The sequence below is a fragment of the Muscardinus avellanarius genome (genome assembly GCF_963383645.1).
Source record: "Muscardinus avellanarius genome assembly, chromosome: 11".
Taxonomy (NCBI): Eukaryota; Metazoa; Chordata; class Mammalia; order Rodentia; family Gliridae; genus Muscardinus; species Muscardinus avellanarius.
The window spans coordinates 8318225-8339894 of NC_137797.1; the positions used below are offsets into that span (position 1 = coordinate 8318225).

At 45.0% G+C, this 21670-nt stretch overlaps 1 protein-coding gene across 1 annotated transcript; it reads right to left on the reverse strand.

Moving 5' to 3' along the window:
- Positions 1–922: 922 nt before the first annotated feature.
- Positions 923–21432, reverse strand: RBX1 (ring-box 1; the record flags this gene model as incomplete). The annotated part of the gene is made up of 4 exons (XM_080706344.1): positions 21326–21432; positions 18346–18424; positions 6085–6155; positions 923–1012 (listed from the first exon to the last, which is right to left on the reverse strand). Exons 1-4 carry the CDS (start codon positions 21401–21403, stop codon positions 923–925), a joined length of 318 nt encoding a protein of 105 aa, XP_080562470.1. The 5' UTR covers positions 21404–21432.
- Between the last annotated feature and the right edge of the window lie 238 nt (positions 21433–21670).

Here is a 21670-nt window from a genome sequence, read left to right on the forward strand (position 1 = left end):
GGTTTTGGGGATGGATCCAAGGGGCATTCTACCTCTGAGCTACACCCCCAGCCCTATTTGTAATTCTTTATTTTGAAACAGGGTCTCACTGAGTTACAGAGCCTCACTAAGTAGCTGACGCTGTCCGTGAACTGTGATCCTCAGGTCTCTGCCTCCTGAATACTGGGATTACAAATTGTGCCACCATGCCTGGCTTTATTCTTTATTTTGAAACAGGGTTTCACTGAGTTTCAAAGGGCCTAAGTAGCTGAGGCTGGCTGAGAACCGAACTTCGATTCCCCTGTCTCAGCCTCCCAAATAGTGGGACTACGAGCATGCCCCACCACGCCCAACTAGCTGAAAACTTTTGTTTTTGTGTTACTAGGACTTGTACCCGGGGCACTCTACCTCTGAGCTATACCCTCAGCCATCATATTTTATTTCTATTTGCAAACAGGATCTCACTATGTTACACAGCCTCGCTAAATTGCTGAGGCTGTCCTCAAACCTGTGGTCCTTGTCTTAATATCCCAAGTGCTAGGATTAAAAGCACATGACATCACATCCAGTTTAGGCTGCAAACTTTTTTTTGGTACTGGGGACTGAACTCAGGGGCATTCTACCTCTGATCTACAACCCCAGCTCTTTCATTTTCAATCTGAAACAGGGCCTTGCTATATTGATGAGACTCACTAGTTGCTGAATCTGTCCTCAAACCTGTGATCCTCTTCTCTCAGCCTCCCAAGTACTGGGGTTACAGACACGCACCACTAAGCCCCGCTTGCAAACTTTTAATGAATATTGGTTAAAACTTAGTGCATTTACCACATAAGCAAGTTCTTGTTTAATTAAACCAAAATTAGTTTAAAACACGAGACATGCATGAGGTTAGTTGGAGAATGGCACTTCTGGCGAGGACCAGATCTGTACCGGCCCGAGATACCTACTTTTGGAATTCCCACTCTCTGTTGTCCAGCGGACACACCTGCCGTGTTTTGAGCCAGCGAGAGATGCAGTGGAAGTGGAAAGCATGCTGAAAGGAAAGATATATTTCATTAAAATGGTCCTGTGCGGGGTCCACTGTCTGCTGATGACCCCTTGCTCAAGACATGGGAGAGCAGGAGCAGGCTAGAAGGCGCCTTCCACGCGAACCACGCTTGGCTGCCCTCTTTAGGTAGCAGGGCAATGCACTGCCATGATCATCCACTCAGGACTAAGCTGTGTCCCACCTGACCCACATGCCAAGTCAGCTTTAAGAAGCCTTTTAATTGCCGGGCATGGTGGCGCACACTTGTAATCCCTGCACTTTGGAGGCTGAGGCAGGAGGATCGCATGGGTTCGAAGCCAGCCTCAGCTACTTAGTGAGGCTCTCAGCAACTTAGTGAGACCCTGTTTCCAAATAAAATAGGAAAAAAAAAAAAAAAAAAAAAAAGGTCTGGGAGTACAGCCTGGAGGTAGGTAGAAAGCCTCTGGGTTCCACCCCCAGTACCACCAAAAAAAAAAAAGTAAATAAATAAAAAATAGGCAGGGGGTGTAGCTTGGAGGTTAAATGCCCCTGGGTTCCATCCCAGACCTGGAAAAAAAAAAAGCCTTTAATGGATGAAGGATTTTGTCTTAAAAAGAAAGACTATCAGGCCGGGCGTGGTGGCGCACGCTTGTAATCCCCGCGCTTGGGAGGCAGAGACAGGAGGATCACGCAGGTTCGAAGCCAGCCGTGTGCGCTGGCTTAGGAGACCCTGTTTCCAAATAAAAATGTAAAAATAGGTCTGGGAGTGTAGCCCAGAGGTAGAAGGGCTTCCAGGAACCCCAGTACCACCAAAAAAAAAAATAAAAAATAAAAAAGGAAGACTATCATGGCCAGCCTTGGCTACTTAGTGAGGCCTTTTGCAACTCAGTGAGACCCTGTTTCAAAATAAAGAATAAAAAACAGGGCTGGGGTTGTAGCTTGGAGGTAGAATGCTTTGGGTTCTATCCCCAGTGAGTGACAAACTACAGGCAAGCAGCTAAAAGGACCTCAATGGGCTACGTTCACAACCAAGGCAAGTAAAAATAAGATTCTGCAGCACACCAGCCCCGACAGGAGCTAGGAGCTGGTGTAGGCCTTGGGGAAAGGAGGCTGAGTGTGCAGTCTTTTGGTGCGAGGTGATAACGAGCACATCCTCACCACAGCCTCTACAGTGGACACTTCTTCCTCCTGTTCCACTCATAGGAGAGTAGTACGAGATAAGCAAGCTGGGCGTGGTGGCACACCCTTGTAATCCCAGCATTCTGGAAGCTGAGAAGGGAGGATCGTGGTTCATGGCCAGCCTCAGCTACTTAGTGAGGCCCTCCACAACTTAGTGAGACCCTGTTTCAAAATAAAGAAGAAAAAATAGGGCTGGGGGTGTAGCTTGGAGGTAGAATGCCCCTGGGGGTTCCATTTCCAGTACTGCAAACCCCCCCCCCAAAAAAAAAACAAAAAACAGCAGCAGCTGGGCATAGTGGCGCATGCTTAAAATCTCAGTACTTGGGAGGCTGAGTCAGAAGGATCATAGCTTTGAGGATAGCCTCAGCAATTTAGTGAGACCCTGTCTCAAAATAAAAAAATATAAGCCGGGCGTGGTTGCGCACACTTGTAATCCCGGCATTTGGGAGGCTGAGACAGGAGGAACGGGTTTAATGGACAGCCTCAGCTACTTAGTGAGGCCTTCTGGAACTCAGTGAGACCCTGAATCAAAATAAAGACTAAAAAATAGAAAATAGGGCTGGGGGTATAGCTCAAAGGTAGAATGCTTCTGGGTTCCATCCTCAGTACCCCAACACACACACACACACACACACACACACACACACACACACACACACACACACAGCCAGGCGTGGTGCTGCACGCTTGTAATGCCAGTATTTGGGAGGCTGAGACAGGAGGATCACGGTTTGCAGACAGCCTCAGCTACTTAGTGAGGCCCTCTACAACTCAGTGAAACTCTGTTTCAAAATAAACAATAAAAAATAGGGCTGGGGGTGTCACACAAAGGTAGAATGCCCCTGGGTTCCACCACCAGTACCGCAAAAAAAAAAAAAAAAAAAAAAAAGAGAGAGAGAGAGAGAGAGAGAGAGAGAGAGAGAGAGAGAGAATGAATACCTTAGAGGTAGAACATCCCTGGGTTCGATCCCAGTACCAAAAATTAAATTAATACATGATTAGGGCTGGAATGGGGATAGAGCTCAGAGGTAAAATACCTTTAGGTTCACTGCCCAATACCAGAGAGGGGAGAATGCAGCAATAAGGGTTCCCTCTCACTTAATCTGTGACTCTGGGTCACAGAAAGAAATGTGGAGCAGGGTGTGGTGGCACACATTTGTAAGCCCCGTGTTTGGCAGGCTGAGACAGGAGGATCGTGCAGGTTCGAAGCCAGCCTCAGCAGGCTTAATAGACCCTGTTTCCAAATAAAATATAAAAAATAGGTTTGAGAGTGTACCCCGGAGGTAGAAGGCCCCTGGGTTCCACCCTCAGTTCCACCAAAAAAGAAGAAAAAAAAAAAAAAAAGAAGGAAACCCCAACAAAACGAAAGCTTTTGTAGGATTGGTTTAATAACAGGTTTTTATTTTTTTGTGTGTGGTGCTAGGGTTGAACCCAGGGGCATTCTACCTCGGAACTACACCCCAAGCCCCTATTTTTATTCTTTATTTTGAAACAGGGTCTCACTAAGTTGCAGAGGGCCTAAGTAGCTCAGGCTGTCCGTGAATCCAGGTCCTCCTGTCTCAGCCTTCCAAGTACTGGGATTACAAGTGTGCACCACCACACTCCCTGGGATTACAAGTGTGCACCACCACACTCCCTGGGATTACAAGTGTGCACCACCACACTCGGCTCAACAGTTTTTTTTTTTTTTTTAATAACACTTTTCTACTTCCAAGCTACCCCCCAGCCCTATTTTTTAATCCTTTATTTTGAGACAAGATCTCACTGAGTTACAGAGGGCCTCACTAAGTAGCTGAGGCTGTCCACAAACCACGATCCCCCTTGCCTCAGCTGCCTAAATGCTGGGATTACAAACCTGCGCCACCACGCCCAGCATTAATAACACTAATAAAAGGAAACCTGCTATGTCTCCCAAAGTAAGCCTGGGATTTCAGGAACCAGACAGTATGGGTTGTTATCTCATGAAGTATCTGTTGGCAACAAAATATAACTGAGTAACTGAGAATGAAAGCAAGCTGGGCGGCAAGTGCTCCGGGCAAGAGGGGCAGCGAAGGACAACCATGGGCACCTCCGATCCTGACTTAAGGGATGCCAATGGTGTACTGAGCAGACAACGTACATTTCATGGGATACATCCGTCACTGTACAATATACAGAAGATGCTGACATCTAGCACCTCACTGGAGCCTCACAGCAACCCGGCAAGCAGGCCCGAAAGATATTATTATCTGAACATTACAGACAGGAAACTGAAACCCAAACAAGCCCAGTGACTCGCTCCATGCAAGGAACTAGTTTGTAGAGGACTTAGAACTGGCACCGGAGATGGCTCCTGACACCCATGCCGCTCTCCTTTATGGCGAGTCTCTCCTTGCCAAACATAAGGGGAAGTTCACCCCCTTTTTCTTCCACATGAAGGAACATGGTCCTTACTATAGCCTGAATGCCAGGGATAGCTCAGAGCCCACTCTTATTTTTTTCTTTAGTGCTGACAGAACCCAGGGGTATTTTCTCTTGGCTAAATCCCTGGACCACTTTTTTTTTTTTTTTGTGTACTACGGATGGAACCCAGAGGCATTTGACCTCCAAGCTACACCTCCCTGCCCTATTTTGTGTACACACACACACACACACACACACACACACACACACACACACACAAAATTTTTTTTTGGTGGTACTGGGGTTCCTGGAAACCCTTCTATCTCCAGAAAAGACAGGGAACAGTGGTTTGACTCCAGAACTTGTGACTCCCTGTGTCAAGCTGGGAGCTGCAGGTCCTCTGTACCCTTGGCACACAATCCCTGAACAGAGCAATTTTAACCCAAGTGACCTGGATTGAACGGTTCTAAAGATGAATCTTTAACACATGCTAGAAATAACATATTTGCCGTGTGTTATCCTTCACAGCTTTCACTCTCTGGAAGGCTATACATTCAGTCTAAGGATGCTGCACAAAACATTTCTGGCATAAGGTATATTTAATTTATTTTGTTTTTCGTGTTGAAGATGGAACCTAGAGACCTAGAGGTATTCTACCCCCAGCTCCATTAAAAAAAATTATGGTACTATTGTGGGCATTCTATCTCCAAGCTACTCCCCCAGGCCTATCTTCTATTTTTTATTCTTTATTTTGAAATCTCACTGAGTTGCAGAGGGCCTTGCTAAGTAGCTGAGGCTGTCCTTGAACTGTGATCCTGCTGTCTCAGCCTCCCAAATGCTGGGACTACAAGTGTGCGCCACCACCCCAGGCTTAAAAATATTTTTTACTTGAAAATGGATCTAGCTAAGGTGTTGACAGCCTCATTAAGTTACTGAGGCTGGCTCTGAACCTGTGATCCACTTGTCTCAGCCTCCCAAGTACTGGGATCACACGCTGGGCTCACGAGCCGTATGTATGTATGTATGTATGTATGTATGTATGTATGTATGTATATATGTATGTATATGTGTGTGTGTTTGTGTTTTGGTGTGTGTGTGAGCCATATGTGTGTGTGTATTTTTTTTTTTGGTGTGTATGCGGGGGGTACTGGGGGTGGAACCCAGGGACTTTCTACCTTTGGGCTATACTCCCAGACTTATACACTTGCCCTCAAATAAGTCTGTTCAGAAGGTGAACAGAAGACAGCTCCAACTGTGCAGTAGCCTTTGAAGGCAACTCTCAAGAACAAATTCTCAAAATACCATTAACACAAATGGGCCCATAATTAAAACGCATTAGTGCCTTTCTGCAGCCACTAATTGGTTTATCCTGTTACAAGTGAATAGTACAAGAATTTAAAATCTTTTGTACTATTTGTATACCTTTTGAGAGAAAGGTGGGCTAGCCATTATTTTCCTAGTTATTTTCAAAACTGGCAAAGCAGGAAAAATAGCAACATGTGTATAAGCCATGCGGATAGGTAAAGACATTTCCTTACGTTACAGACTCCCCAAGCAACGGTACACTCTTCGGAAGTAGCAGACGCCTGGTTGGCTTGACACTCTATGCCTGTAGAAAGAAAAGCAACAGGATCACTGGACCTGGGAGTATAACCTTCCTACGGGGCCAGCCACACAGTCCTCAGGCATTTCATTAGCCAGAATTTTTTTTTTAGGTTCTGGGGATAGAACCCAGGGGCATTCTACCTCCTAGCTACACCCCCAGCCCTATTTTTTATTATTTTTTTTGGTGGTACTGGGGGTGTAACCCAGGGGTGTTCTGCCTCCGGGCTATACTCTCAGACCTATTTTATATTTTATTTGGAAACAGGGTCTCACTAAGTTGCTGAGAGCCTCACTAAGTAGCTGAGGCTGGCTTTGAACCTGCGCGATCCTGTCTCAGCCTCCCAAGGGAGGGGATTACAAGCGTGCGCCACCACGCCTGGCTTATTTTTTTATTCTTTATTTTGAAAAAAGGTCTTACTAGCCGGGCGTGGTGGCGCACGCTTGTAATCCCTGCGCTTGGGAGGCTGAGACAGGAGGATCGCGCAGGTTCAAAGCCAGCCTCATCTACTTAGTGAGGCTCTCAGCAACTTAGTGAGACCCTGTTTCCAAATAAAAAATATAAAATGGGTCTGGGAGTAGAAAGCCTCTGGGTTCCACCCCCAGTACCACCAAAAAAAAAAAAAAAAAAAAAAAAAAAGTCTTACTAAATTGCAGAGGACCTCACTAAATAGCTGAGGCCGTCCATGAACAGAGATCCTCCTGTCTCGGCCTTCCAAGTACCAGGATTACAAGTGTGCATCACCATGCCTGGCTCAGAATTTTGTGTGTGTGGTATCGGGGATGGAATCCAGAAGCATTCACCATAAGAGCTACAGCCCCAGACCTTTTTTTTTTTTTTTTTTTGCGGTACTGGGGATGGAACCCAGGATCCTTTTATCTCTGAGCTAACAGCCCCAGACCTATTTTTTATTCTTTATTTTGAAACAGTGTCTCACTGAATTTCAAATTTCCTTAGTAGCTGAGGCTGGCTGTAAACCGAGATTCTCCTGTCTCAGCCTCCCAAATGCTGGTATTACAAGTATGCACCACTAAGCCCGGACCCCAGCCCTGTTTTTTATTCTTTATTTTGAAACAGGGTCTCACTGAGTTGCAGAGAGCCTCATTAAGAAGCTGAGGCTGTCTGCAAACCATGATGCTCCTGTCTCACTCTCCCAAATGCTGGGATTACAAGCGTGTGCCACCATGCCTGGCACAGCTCAGAATTGTTTTTTATTTTTATTGTTTTTTTTTTGTTTGTTTGTTTTTTTGCAGGTCTGGGATGTAACCCAGAGCCATTCAACCTCCAAGCTACATTCCCTGCCCTACTCTTTAGTCTTTATTTATTTATTTATTTTTTGTGGGTCTGGAACCCAGAGGCATTTGACCTCCAATCTATACCCCCCGCCCTATTTTTTATTATTTATTTATTTATTTATTTGTGGTACTGAGGATTGAACCTAGGGCCATTCTACCTCCGAGCTACACTCCCAGCCTTATTATTATTACTATTATTATTATTATTATTATATTGAAACAGGGTCTCACTGAGTTGCAAAGGGCCTCACTAAGTAGCTGAGGCTGGCTGTGAACTGCGATCCTCCTGTCTCAGCCTCTCTAATGCTGGGATTATAAACATGTATCGTCATGTTGCTAATCTATTGGCTTTTTTTTTTTTTTTTTGGTGGTTCTGGGGGTGGAACCCAGAGGCTTTCTACTTCTGGGCTATATTCCCAGACTCATTTTATATTTTATTTGGAAACAGGGTCTCACTAAGTTGCTGAGAGCCTCACTAAATAGCTGAGGCTGGCTTTGAACCTGCGTGATTCTCCTGTCTCAGTCTCCCAAGCGCAGGGATTACAAGCGTGCGCCACCACGCCGGCTATTTTTTATTATTTTGAAATTGGGTCTCACTAAGTTGCAGAGGGCCTAAGTAGCTGAGGCTGTCCGTGAACTGCAATCCTCTGGTCTCAGCCTCTGGAATGCTGGGATTACAAGCGAATACTGGGATTATAAGCATGCATCACCATGCCCAGATTTTTATTCTTTATTTTGAAACAGGATCTCACTAAGTTGTGGAGGGCCTCAATAAGTAGCTGAGGCTGTCTGCGAACCCGGATCCTCCTGTCTCAGCCTCCCAGTTGCTGGGATTACAAGTGTGCGCCACCACACTCGGCTCAGAATTGGCTTTTAACGAATGTGAAAAGGTTGAAGAACAGAAAAGAGAGCAACTTAGTCATATACTTTATCAATTTCCTCTTCTTTCTTATAAATAAATTGTGTAACAAATGAAAAAAGTGTTTTCAATGTCTGAGCATAATTCCAGTATTTGAGAGGCCGAGACAGAAGGATTGCAGATTCAACAGTAGTCTCAGAAGCAGTGAGACTTTCTTCAACCTAGCAGGACTCTGTTCCAAATAAAAATAAAATATGGCTATGGGTGTAGCTAGGAGACAGAATACCCCAGGGTTCAGTACCCAGTGCCCCCCCACATAAAAAAATGGGAGTGATTAAGCTAGCACAGTGGTATATGCCTGTAATCCTAGTATTTGGGAGGCTGCAATAGGAGGATCACAGGTTTGAGGCCAGCCTCAGCAACTTAGTAAGATTCTCAGCAGCCTAACCTGGTTCTGTTTTAAAATAAAAAATAATTTGGAGGCTGAGACAGGAGGATCGAGGTTCATGAACAGACTTAGCCTCTTAGCCCCTCTGCAATTCAGTGAGACCCTGTTTCAAAATAAAGAATAAAAAATAGGGCTGAGGGTGTAGCTCAAAGGTAGAATGTCCTGGGTTTCATCTTCAGTACTGAAAAAAAAAAAAAAAAAAAAAGTAAAAACTAAGCTGGGCATGGTGGCACAAACCTGTAATCCTAGTACTTGGGAGGGGAAGACAGGAGGAATGCAGGTTTGAAAACAGCCTCAGCAAGTTGTAAGACTTAGCAACCTAGCAAGACCCTGTTTCTGTCTTTTTTTGGGTGGGGGAGGGGAGATTGGGGATTGAGCCTATGGGCATCTTATCTTGAGCTATTCCGCAGCCTTATTTTACTCTTACTTGGAAATAGGATATTGCTAGGTTGATGCAAGTCTCACTACTTGTTGAGGGTGTCCTCAAATCTGCAATCCTTCTGTCTCAGTCTCCCAAACCCTGAGATTACTAGTGTGTGCCACCACATTCAGCTGAGACCTATAAAGAGTAGATCAGAGGAAGAATGCCCGTGGGTTCAATCCCCGTACCACAAAAGAAATAGGTGTGGGGGGAGATCAGAGGCAGACTATCCCTAGGTTTAATTCCCAGTATCAAAAGAAAAAAAGAGGGTTGTGATCTGTCCTAACTTGGTAAATTTAGTTAAGTCATAAGGCCCCTCATGACTTGCTGTCCTCAGAACTGGCATCTTTCCTGTCCTTAGGAACAACTCCCTCTTATTCCCTTACAGCACCCAGGCCTCACAGCCTGAAGGCTTCGGTAGGTAACAAGCTCCAATCCCTAAAGGGGACAGGGAGAAACTTGTAGACCGGGACAGAAGTAAAATAAAAAGGGAGCAGGCATGGTGGTATACACTTGTAATCTCAGTTCTTTTTTTTTGTGTGTGGGTGTGAGGATAGAACCCAGGGGCATTCTACCTCCGAGCTACACGGCCTGCCCTGTTTTTTATTCTTTATTTTGAAACCGGGTCTCACTGAGTTGCAAAGGGCCTCACTAAGTAGCTGACGCTGTCCGCGAACCTCCATCCTCCGGTCACAGCCTCCCAAATGCTGGGATTACAAGCATGCACCACCACGCCCGGCTTAATCCCAGTTCTTGAGAGGCTGAGACGGAAAGATCATAGGTTCGAAGTCAGCCTCAGCTACTTAGTTAGGCCGTTTCAAAATTAAGAATAAAAAATAGGTGCTGGGCACAGTGGCGCACGCTTGTAATCCCAGCATTTGGGAGGCTGAGACTAGAGGATCGTGGTTCGCAAACAGCCTCAGCTACTTAGTGAGGGCCTCCGCAACTTAGTGAGACCTTGTTTCAAAATAAAGAATAAAAAAAAATAGGGCAGACGGTGTAGCTTGGAGGTCAAATGCCCCTGGATTTTATCCCCAAACCCTCAAAAAAAAAAAAAAAAAAAAAAAAAAAAGAAAAAAAAAAAAGGAAAAAATAGGGCTGGGGATATAGATAGCTTGGAGGTAGAATGCCCCTGGGTTCAATCCTCAGTATTACTAAATAAATAAATAAATAAATAACTAGGGGTGCAAAGGCCCATGGATCAAATTGCAGTGCATGCTTTGTGTATAGGAGCAACTCAAAATCCTTTGAAATCCTGTCCAGTGAAGCAAGTCTGAGGCCACTGGGTTAGCTCTGGGCCAGCCACGCCAACGCTAACTGCCTCCGAGGTTATTCTGTCTTGGAAGTATAGAGAATCACTGCAAATGTATGCAAATATTACTTTTATAGGGAATAAAGAGAAAGGAAATTAAATAGAATAAAAATCTGAGATTGAGTACTATTGTATAACATTTGGGAGTAAATATTTAAAGAATAAGAAATACTAATGCAGAATTTGCTTTCTCTGAAGACGGTAACCAAACGTAGTCTCCCTTCTGAAAAATAAAAAAACTTTAGGAAAGACTATTTAATAGGATACAATTACTTCAATCTCTCAAGGGTGGAAAAGTAGTAAAATTACAGAAAAGTAATGCTGAGATATTAATGGGTATGTTGGTCTTAGGGGAAGAAACACACTGTAATAAGGTTGTTTTCCTCCCTTCAACAATATAAAAGGCAAAGGATATGAAATTGCAGAACCTGCTTTGCTACTAGATTCACACATCAAACAGAATATGCTGATTTGCCATCTCATAAAGTACAGACCCTAGGGTCCGTGCAGTAATGTTCAAGAATTTATTAGGGCTGTGAATGCACTATTACGTTTAAAAGATGGCAGAAAAAGCAAAATCTGGGTTTTTTTTTTGCAGGTATGGGGATAGAACCCAGGGGCACTCTACCTCTGAGCTATATTCCCTGACCTATTTTTTTTTTTTTTTTTTGTGTGTGTGTGTGTGTGTGGGTCTGGGGATGGAACCCAGGGGCATTCTACCTCCGAGCTACAGCCCTGCCCTATTTTTTATTCTTTATTTTGAAACCAGGTCTCACTGAGTTGCAGAGGGCCTATGTAGCTGAGGCTGTCCTCGAACCGCAATTTTCCGGTCTCAGCCTCCCGAATGCTGGGATTACAAGCGTGCCCACCATGCTTGGCTCTGACCTATTTTTTTTATCCTTTATTTTAAAACAGGGTCTCACTAAGTCATGGAGGGCCTAAGTAGCTGAGGCTGTCCGTGAACCGTGATCCTCCGGTCTCAGTCTCCAGAATGCTGGGATTATAAGCATGCGCCACCACCCCCGGCTCTGGTATCTTTCAAGTTGGATCTTCTAACATAGATGAAGACTAGGTATCACAAAATTAGGTAAATAAAAGCCACAATTTCCAGGCGTGGTGGCGCATGCCTGTATTCCAGTTCTTCAGAGGCTAAGACAGGTGGATCATAGGTTGGAGGCCAGCCTCAGAAACTTAATAAAACCCTCAAACACTTAGAGAGATACTGCTTCAAAATAAAGAAATAAAAAGGGTCGGGTAAACTTGGAGGTAGAATGTTCCTGGGTTCAATTCTCAGCCCCAAAACATAAAAAAGTCATAATTAATTTTATTTATTTATTTACTCATTTGTTTATGTATGTGTGTGGGGTACTAGGGGTTGAGTCTATGAGTGTTCTACCTGAGCTAAACCCCATCCCTATTTTTTTTTTTTAATATGGAAACAAGGACTAAGTAATGGAGGCTGGCTTTGAACCTGTGATTCTCCTGTATCAGACTCCCAAGTACTGGGATTACAGGCCTGTGCCACCATATCTGGCTAATATTTTTTGAGAGTTCAAATATCCTCTCCCCCCCCCTCCATATATATATATATATATATATATATATATATATATATATATATATATATAATTTTTTTTTTTTTTTGCAGTACTGGGGATGTCACCCAGAAGTATTCTACCACTGAGTTACACCCCCAGCCCTATTTCTTAGTCTTTATTTTCAAACAGGGTCTCACTGAGTTGCAAAGGGCCTAAGTAGTAGCTGAGGACGTTTGTGAGCCTGGATCCTGCTGTCTCAGCCTCCCAAATGCTGGGATTACAAGCATGTGCCACCATGTCCAGCTGAGAGTTCAATATTCTATTTCATCTGACATTTAAAATATATTATAAAGGCGGGCGATCCTCCTGGCTTAGATACAACTTATGAAAATGCAAGGCACATAAACTGGTAAGCACATAATCAAAGACTCCACCCAAACACATTTAAAACTGCATCTGCTGTTTTGAGATGGGTTCCTTCCATCTATATTAAACACCATGGTAGTAGCCGATCTGCTTTGACTAAAGTATGAAAAGAAAAACAGTATCAGTGTTCAAAGTCAAGGGTAATCGACTACCAGCACATGTCATGATGGCTTTACAACACAAAATACTTGATTCACGCCTTCAAGCTGCACCAATTAGACTATTTTATAATTTTGTGTTATTCATCCAGAACTTGGTGAGAACTTATTATGTACAGGACACTGTGCTATATATCTAGTAGCAAATAACATGTAAATGACAGAGAACCACCTAATTAAATTATTAATACAGTGGGAAATGACAGAATGTCTTGGGAAGAGAATATTTACTTGACTGTTATACATGTTATCTTTGAGCAAGTTCAAAGAGCTGAAGATCAACTGTGGATTAGTCTTATACTGCTCAATAAAGTAACCATTAGTCACAGGAGGCTCTTGAACACTTGAAATGTGGCTAGTCTGAATTGAGATGTGCTATAAATATACTATATATGCAGAATTACCAAGAATTCTTTAGTACACAAAAAGACTGTAAGAGCCTGGTGGGGAGGTGCAAGTTTGTAATCCCAGTACTTAGGAGGCTGAGACAGGAGGACCACAGGTTTGCAGCCAACCTCAGCTACTTAGTGAGACTCTGTTTAAAAATTTAAGAATAAGAGCCAGGCATGGTGGTGCACCCTTGTAATCCCAGAGTTTGGGAGGCTGAGACAGAAAAATCGCACAGATTAGAAGACAGCCTCACGTACTGAGTGAGGCTCTCAGCAATTTAATGAGACCCTGTTTCCAAATAAAGTATAAACAACAGGCCTGGGAGTATAGCCCAGAGGTAGAAAAGTCCTTTGGTTCCATCCCCCCAGTACTACAAATATAAACAAATAAATAAGTAAATAGATAAATAAAACAATGTAATCCCATCGTTAAGGAGGCAGAGACCTAAGGGTCAGTTCGATCGAGGACAGCCTCAGCTGCTTAGAGAGGCCTTTTGTAACTCAGTCAGACCCAGTTTCAAAATAAAGAATAAAAAGACTCCCCACTACCAAAAGAAAAAGAGAGAGAAGCCGGGTGTGGTGGCACACGCTTGTAATCCCCGCACTTGGGAGGCTGAGACAGGAGGATCACACAGGTTCGAAGCCAGCCTCAGCTACTTAGTGAGGCTCTCAGTAACTTAGTGAGACCCTGTTTCCAAAAATAGGTCTGGGAGTATAGCCTGGAGGTAGAAAGCCTCTGGGTTCCACCCCCAGTACCACAAAAAAAAAAAAAAAAAAAAAAAAAAAGAGAGAGAGAAAAAAGGGAAGCCAGGCGTGGGGGCGTACACTGTAATCCCATTACTTTAGAGACTGAGCCAAGAGGATCAAGGGTCTATTCCAGCCTCAGCTAATTAGTGAGGTCCTATTTAAAAATAAAGAGTTAAAACCTATAGGATTGGGGGTGTAGCTCAGAGGTAGAATGCCCCTGGTTTCAATCCCTGGTACTGAAAAACAACAACAACAACAACAATAAACTAGCCTGGTATGGTGGTATACACTTATAATCCCAGAATTTGGGAGGCTGAGTCAAGACGAATGCAGGTTTGAGGCCAGCCTCAGTTACTTAGTGAGGCTCTCCACAACTTAGTAAGATTCTGCTTCAAAATAAATTATTAAATCCCAAACCTCCCAAGTGCTGGGATTATAAGTGTGTGCCACCATGACCGGCTTGAAACTTTAAAATTCGGTATGCGCTTCAGTTTGTGGCGTACACTGGATGACCTCATGTGAAATCAAAGTTGAGAGATGATAGGCATGGTGACACACACTTGTAATCCCAGTACTTGGGAGGCGGTGACAGGAAGATGACGCAGGTTTTTTTCTTTTTATTTCTTTTATCGGGTCTGGGGATGGAACCCAGGGGCATTTGACCTCCGAGCCACACCCTCTGCCATATTTTTATTCTTTGAAACAGGGTCTCCTTAAGTTGCAAAGGGTCTCACTAAGTAGTTGAGGCTGTCTGCGAACCGCGATCCTCCAGTTTCAGCCTCCCAAATGCTGGGATTACAAGCATGCGCCACCACATCTGGCTAATCATGCAGGTTTGAAGCCATCCTTAGCTACTTAGTGAGGCTCAGAGCACCTCAGTGAGACCCTGTTTCCAAATAACACACACACTGACACACACACACACACACACACACGGCTAGGAAGCCAGGTGTGGTGGTGCATGCTTGTAATCACAGCATTTGGGAGGCTGAGATGGAAGGATTGTGGTTCATGGACAGCCTCAGCTACTACTTAGTGAGGCCGTTTGTACTCAATGAGAGCCTGTCTCAAAATAAAGAATAAAAAATAGGGATTAGGCCGGGCGTGGTGGCGCATGCTTGTAATCCCCGCGATTGGGAGGCAGAGACAGGAGGATGGCGCAGGTTCAAAGCCAGCCGCGTGCGCTGGCTTAGGAGACCCTGTTTCCAAATAAAAATGCAAAAATAGGTCTGGGAGTGTAGCCCAGAGGTAGAAGGGCTTCCAGGAACCCCAGTACCACCAAAAAAAAAAAAAAAAATAGGGGTTAGGGTGTAGCTTGGAGATAGAATGCCCTTGGATTCTATCCCTAGTACTGCAAAAAATCAAAACCAAAACCAAAAAATAGGTGCGAGCATGTAGCTTGGAAGTAAAATGTCCCTAGGTTTAATCTCCAGTAATAAAGAAATGTATAGTGTTCGGACACAATCTCTGCATATGCTCCCACATAATTTAAGTCATTTCTAGATTACTTATAATAATTTACAGAATGGAAATGTTTGTTATACTGTATTGTTTAGGAACTAATGAGACATAATTTCTTTTTTGAGATGGGGGTCATGTTACCCACACTGCCCTCAACACTCCTGGGCTCAAGAGATCCACCTGGCTCAGTCTCCTAAGTAGCTGGGACTATAGGTGTGTGACACCATACCCAGCCAGATGAAAGGCTGTGTGTGTGTGTGTGTGTGTGTGTGTGTGTGTGTGTGTGTATTGAACCCAGGGGTATTCTACTTCTGAACCGCACACTCAGCCTCCCCCTCCCCCCATTTTTTATAACTAAAAAGTAAACCCAGGCCGGGCGTGTTGGCACACACTTGTAATCCTAGTGTTTGGGATGTGGAGACCAGGGGATTGGGGTTCACGGACAGCCCCAGCTACTTAGAGAGGTAGGTCCTTCACAACTCAGTGAGACCCTGCTTCAAAAATAAAAAAGACTAGGGCTGGGCGTGGGGGCGCACGTTTGTAATCCCCGTGCTTGGGAGGCAGAGACGGGAGGATTGCGCAGGTTCGAAGCCAGCCGCGCTGGCTTAAGAGACCCTGTTTCCAAAAATAAGAAAGTATAAAATAGGTCTGGGAGTGTAGCCCGAGATACAAGGGCTTCCAGGAACCCCGGTACCACCAAAAAACAAACAAACAAACAAAAAAAAAACACCTAAAAATATAGGGTTTGGGGTGTAGCTAGGAGGTACAATGACCCGGGTTCCATCCCCAGTACAGCAAAAAAAAAAAAAAAAGAGAGAAAGAAACCCAGAGGCATTCTACCTCCAAGCTATACCCCTGTAGCTTGTTTTTACTTGGAAATGGTCTCAGTAAGTTGCTGAGAGCCTCTAAGTTGCCAAGGTTGACTTTTTTTTTTGTGTGTGTGGTACTGGGGACTGAGACTAGGGGCATCCTACCTCTATACCGAACCCTGTTTTTATTTTGAATCAGGGTCTTGCTAAGTTGGTGAGAGACTCAATACTCGCCTTGAACTTCCCAAGTATTGAGATTACAAGCAAGTACCACCACTCCTGACCTAGGCTAGGCTGTGATCTTCCTGTCTCAGCCTCTCAGGTACTGAGATTACAGGCAGATGTTACCACACCCGGCTGGAATGCAATAGTAAAAAACAACAACAAAGAAAAGCACTTCAAGCTAGGTGTGGTGGTGCACACTTGTAATCCCAGTACTCGAGAAGCTGAGAGATGAGGAACCCAGGTCTGAAGTCAGCCTCAATTTAGAGAGATCCTGTTTAAGGAAAAAAAAAAAGCTGGGCGTGTTGGAGCTTGTAATCCCAGCATTTGGGAGGCTGAGACAGGATTGCAGTTGGCAGGCAGCTTCAGCTACTTAGTGCGGCCCTCTGCAACTTAGTGAGATCTTCTTTCTTTTTTTTTGGTGGTACTGGGGGTGGAACCCAGAGGCTTTCTACCTCCGGGCTATACTCCCAGACCTATTTTATATTTTATTTGGAAATAGGGTCTCACTAAGTTGCTGAGAGCCTCACTAAGTAGCTGAGGCTGGCTTCGAACCCGTGTGATCCTCCTGCCTCAGCCTCCCAAGGGCGGGGATTACAAGCGTGTGCCACCATGCCTGGCTTGTGAGATCTTATTTCAAAATAATAATAAAAAAATAGGTCAGGGCGTGTAGTTTGGAGGTCGAATGTCCCTGGGTTCCATCCCCAGACCCGACAAAAAATAAGTCTGGGGGTATAGTTCAGAGTTAGAATGTTCCTGAGTTCAATCCCCAGTACTCCCTCAAACACACACACACACAAAAAGACTTAATCTGAGGTTGTTTGAACCTGCAAACATACAACTTGAGGATATAAAGGGCCAAATGTAAATTTTACCCACCAAAAATTAGCCTGAAGTTTCTTATCTTTTCTCTTCCTTTTCTTTTTTTTTTTTTTTTTTTGTAGCACTGGGGATTGAATCACAGGGAATTCTTCCTCTGAGCTACACCCCTATCCTTATTTTATTTTTTATTTTTTGGTGGTACTGGGGGTGGAACCCAGAGGCTTTCTACCTCTGGGCTATACTTTCAGACCTATTTTATACTTTATTTGGAAACAGGGTCTCACTAAGTTGCTGAGAGCCTCACTAAGTAGCTGAGGCTGGCTTCAAACCTGCGCGATCCTCCTGTCTCAGCCTCCCAAGTGCAGGGATTACAAGCGTGCGCCACCACGCCCAGCTCTCCTTATTTTACTTTATTTTTTGGGTGGTACTGGGGATGGAACCCAGGGGCCCTCTACCTCTAGGCTACACTCCCAGACCTATTTTATATTTTATTTGGAGACAGGGTCTCTTAAGCCAGATGAGGCTGGCTTTGAACCTGCGTGATCCTCCTGTCTCAGCCTCCCAAGTGCAGGGATTACAAGCGTGCGCCACCACGCCCAGCTCTTCTTATTTTATTTTATTTTTTGGGTGGTACTGGGGATGGAACCCAGGGGCCCTCTACCTCTAGGCTACACTCCCAGACCTATTTTATATTTTATTTGGAGACAGGGTCTCTTAAGCCAGCTGAGGCTGGCTTTGAACCTGCGTGATCCTCCTGTCTCAGCCTCCCAAGTGCAGGGATTACAAGCGTGCGCCACCACGCCCAGCTCTCCTTATTTATTTTTAAGTAGCGTCTCACTAAGTTGTGGAGGGCATAAGTTGCTGAGGCTGACCGCAAACCTGTAATCCTCTTGTCTCAGCCTCCCAAGTATTGAGATTATAACCATGCACCACAGTGTCTGACTTTGAAGTTTATTTTCTTCCTTTCACTATTTCTGTCTTTGAGCCTGCCTTTGAGTATGAGATTAGATACAGAGAAAAAAATCAACAGTGCCTCTATGTCCACAATTCATTCTAAATGTGTCCTTGCCATCTTTAGACTGAATAATTTATTTTGAGAGCTGGGTTTGCCTCCAGGACATCATAAAAAACTACTTTATTTCAAACACACCAATGGACTAGACAGAGAAGACCCCAAGCACTCTGACTATGCTTTATGTCTTCTTGTGAAAAAGAAAACTGACCACATCAGGAGAGCCACAATCTCTGTAACCTTCTCAACTTCCTCCCATTCTCCTCCAATTACTTACAAAGATCCATAATGTGGTTCCTGCAGATGGCACAGTTATCAACCACAATATCCCAGGCCCATAGGGCTACGGCGTTCCACTGAAAAGAGAAAAAGGGAAAACAGTGTCTTCTCCTTGTAATAGAACACATGGTCTTCAGGATTTTACAGTGCAGCTGCAGTTTGCATCTTTTGGGCCACAGGGACCACCAAACAAAACTGGTTTGGGCTATTATATTACTCTTTTTTATTTATTTATTTATTTATTTATTTATTTATTTATTTGCGGCTCTAGGGATGGAACCCAGGGGCATTCAACCTCCAAGCTACACCCTCTGCCCTATTTTTAATTCTTTATTTTGAAACCAGGTCTCACTGAGTTGCGGAGGGCCTCACTAAGTAGCTGAGGCTGTCCGCGAACCGCGATCCTCTGGTCTCAGCCTCCCGAATGAAAGGCTGAGACAGGAGGACTGGGTTCGTGGTGAGCCCCAGCTACTTAGTGAGGCCCTCTGCAACTTAATGAAACCGTTTCAAAATAGAGAATAAAAAAATCGGAGTTGGACATGGTGGGGCACGCTTGTAATCCCGACATTTGGGGGGCTGAGACAAGAGAATTGCGATTTGCGGATAGCATGCGCCACCACGCCCGGCTCACTCTTTTTTTTTTATTATATCAGAGGATGACAGTAGGATACACATTATGTTCTACTAATCTCCAAAAGGCTGAACACAGAAATAATGAATCAGCTTTTAATTTTTCTCTATAGTTTATATTTATATTTAGCCGTATCAATGTTAAGTATCTTAGAAATCTAATTCAAGTGCAATTTTAGATTTAATAATCATAACCTTGAATTAATATATCTAGGTTTCCCCAGCACTTGTAGAAGAGCTCAAAATGTATATAAATATCTGCTCTTTTAGGCAGCGTTGGAAGCATGAGCAGGGAGGTGAAAGCTGGGAACAGAATGAACTAAGATGATGATTGGATCATAAAGTGGGTAATCGTGGGATAAGCCGGATAACTAGATACCCAGTGTCAGTACACAGAACAAGGTCGTCACCTTAACCTTACAAGATTACCTCATAACTCAATTTGTTCTCAACTTTCAGATTTTCAGTCTCATAGTTAGATAAAGTAATTCCAAGAAGAACTTATCTAAAAGCAGTATTTAAATAACCCCAGTACTAGCTGAGAGCATGGTAGCCTACGCTTGTAATTCCAGCATTTGGGAGGCTGAGACTGGAGGATCACCATTCGTGGATAGCCTAGGCTTCTTAGTGATGCCCTAGGCAACTCAGTGAGACCCGGCTTCAAAAACTAAAAAAGATTAAAAATAGGGCTGGGGGTGTAGCTCAGAGGTAGAATCCCCCTGGGCATCATCCTCAGTGCCATAAATAAATAATCAATCCCAGTACTTGAGAGGCTGAGACAGGAGGACTGGGTTCGCGGCGAGCCCCAGCTACTTAGGCCCTCTGCAACTTAATGAAACCGTTTGAAAATAGAGAATAAAATATCAGAGTTGGACATGGTGGGGCACGCTTGTAATCCCGACATTTGGGGGGCTGAGACAGAGAATTGCGATTTGGATAGCCTCAGCTACTACTTAGTGAGACCCAGGTTCAAAAAATAGGCAATAAAAAATAGGGCTGGGGATGTAGCTTGGAGGTAGAATGCCCTGAGTTCCATCTACAGTACCAGGAAAAAAAAAGTTCTTGGGGTGTAGCTGGGAGGTAGAATATCCCTGGGTTCAATCCCCAGCAAAACACACACACACACACACACACACACACACACACACACACACACACACACACACAGCTTTTTGGATTCTACAATTATATATACTCACAAACATCCCTTCCTTCACTAATTTGGAAGCACTTTCCAAACACTCATCCCTTTCAAACCCAATTCTCAACATCTAGTAACTTCGTCAGCATTCTTTTACAGCACAGCTTCAACTTCAAGAATAAACCCCTACTTCTATTATTTTTCAATATGGCTGCTGGCTGTAACTGAGTAGCTGCAGCCACAATGAGACGCAAAAAAAAAAAAAAAAGCCTAAAGTAAGGGGAATATTGTCTGTGTTTTACTAGATGTTTCAGGAATAACATTCTCCCTATTTGAGTATCTCCATCTTGAACAGATTTATTTCACCTTAGGTGGGAACAGATACTTTTCTCGCTCCCTAAAAGATACTTCATGCAAAAGACGTTCCACGCTTTTGCTTTCCCATTCTTACTAGATCATTAGCAAATAGTACTCAACCTTCCTTAAATGTCAAAAGAACTGGGCTATCTTTTTACTAATTTCCACCATGATTTTTTTCTTTTCTGGTCAGAATGGAATCTGGACGTGATTTGAGAACCACAAGACTGGAGCTACTCTACGAGAACTTGCGGACGGCTCAAAAGAGACAAGCTTTATGCTCGAGACAACTTTAACTCGGTGGCAACCAGGGCCAGAGAGGGAACTAATGGAGGCCTCCATTCGGCGGCGACCAAGTCCAGGTCTTTCAGAACCAGAGGACCCCCAAGCTCCGGGAAGGGGCGGGGCGATCACCAGCGGAGCTCCACAGAGGTCTCCTATGCGTAGGAGCTCAAGTTCAAGACTTTCGCCGCACTGCCCCATCCTCCACCCGCCGCAGTCGCTCGGACTCCCATTGCACCCACCCACCCGGCCTTCCCCCACCGCTCAGCCACTCCAGTGACAGCTCAGGCGCTGGGCTCCCTAAGCCAAGTCGCAACCCCGCGCATTTCAATAAGCACCTCCATGATTGGCCCCTCTGCCACCCTGCGAAGCCCACGCTGGCAAGGACAGTGGGCCTCCGTCACGCCGATCAACGCTATGACCCGCCCCTCAGCTTCCTTTCGTGGTACCCGGCCCCAGGAACGCCCCGAAATGAAGCTCTTTCCTCCTCGCCCCGATCATCCTCGAGCCTGCCAGCCAGATCCGCGCCTCTCTAGCCTCCCTGAAGAAGGCGCTGGCGAGACCCAACCTTTTTCACTTCAAATCGCTTCTTGCCCGCGCCGCTGTTGGTGCCGCTCGGAGTATCCACATCCATCGCTGCCGCCATTTTGGAAGTTCACGTTCTGCAGCCCGGCCACTGCGCCTGCGCAGCGGCGCACGCTTCGCTCTCCTCAGCCCGGGCGCCTCCTACCGCACCCCTCCCCTCTCTGGCGCGCGAGGGGCTGGACGGGGCGGGGCTTGTGGCCACGCCCCTTAAAGGCGCTGGGCTCAGGTTTCCCCCAAGCCTCGGCTAGGAAGAGGCGGCGGCCCGTGTGTCTGGGGCGGGGCCGGGCGACGCTAGCGAGCCGGGTGGAAGCGTTCGCCAGGCCGGTGC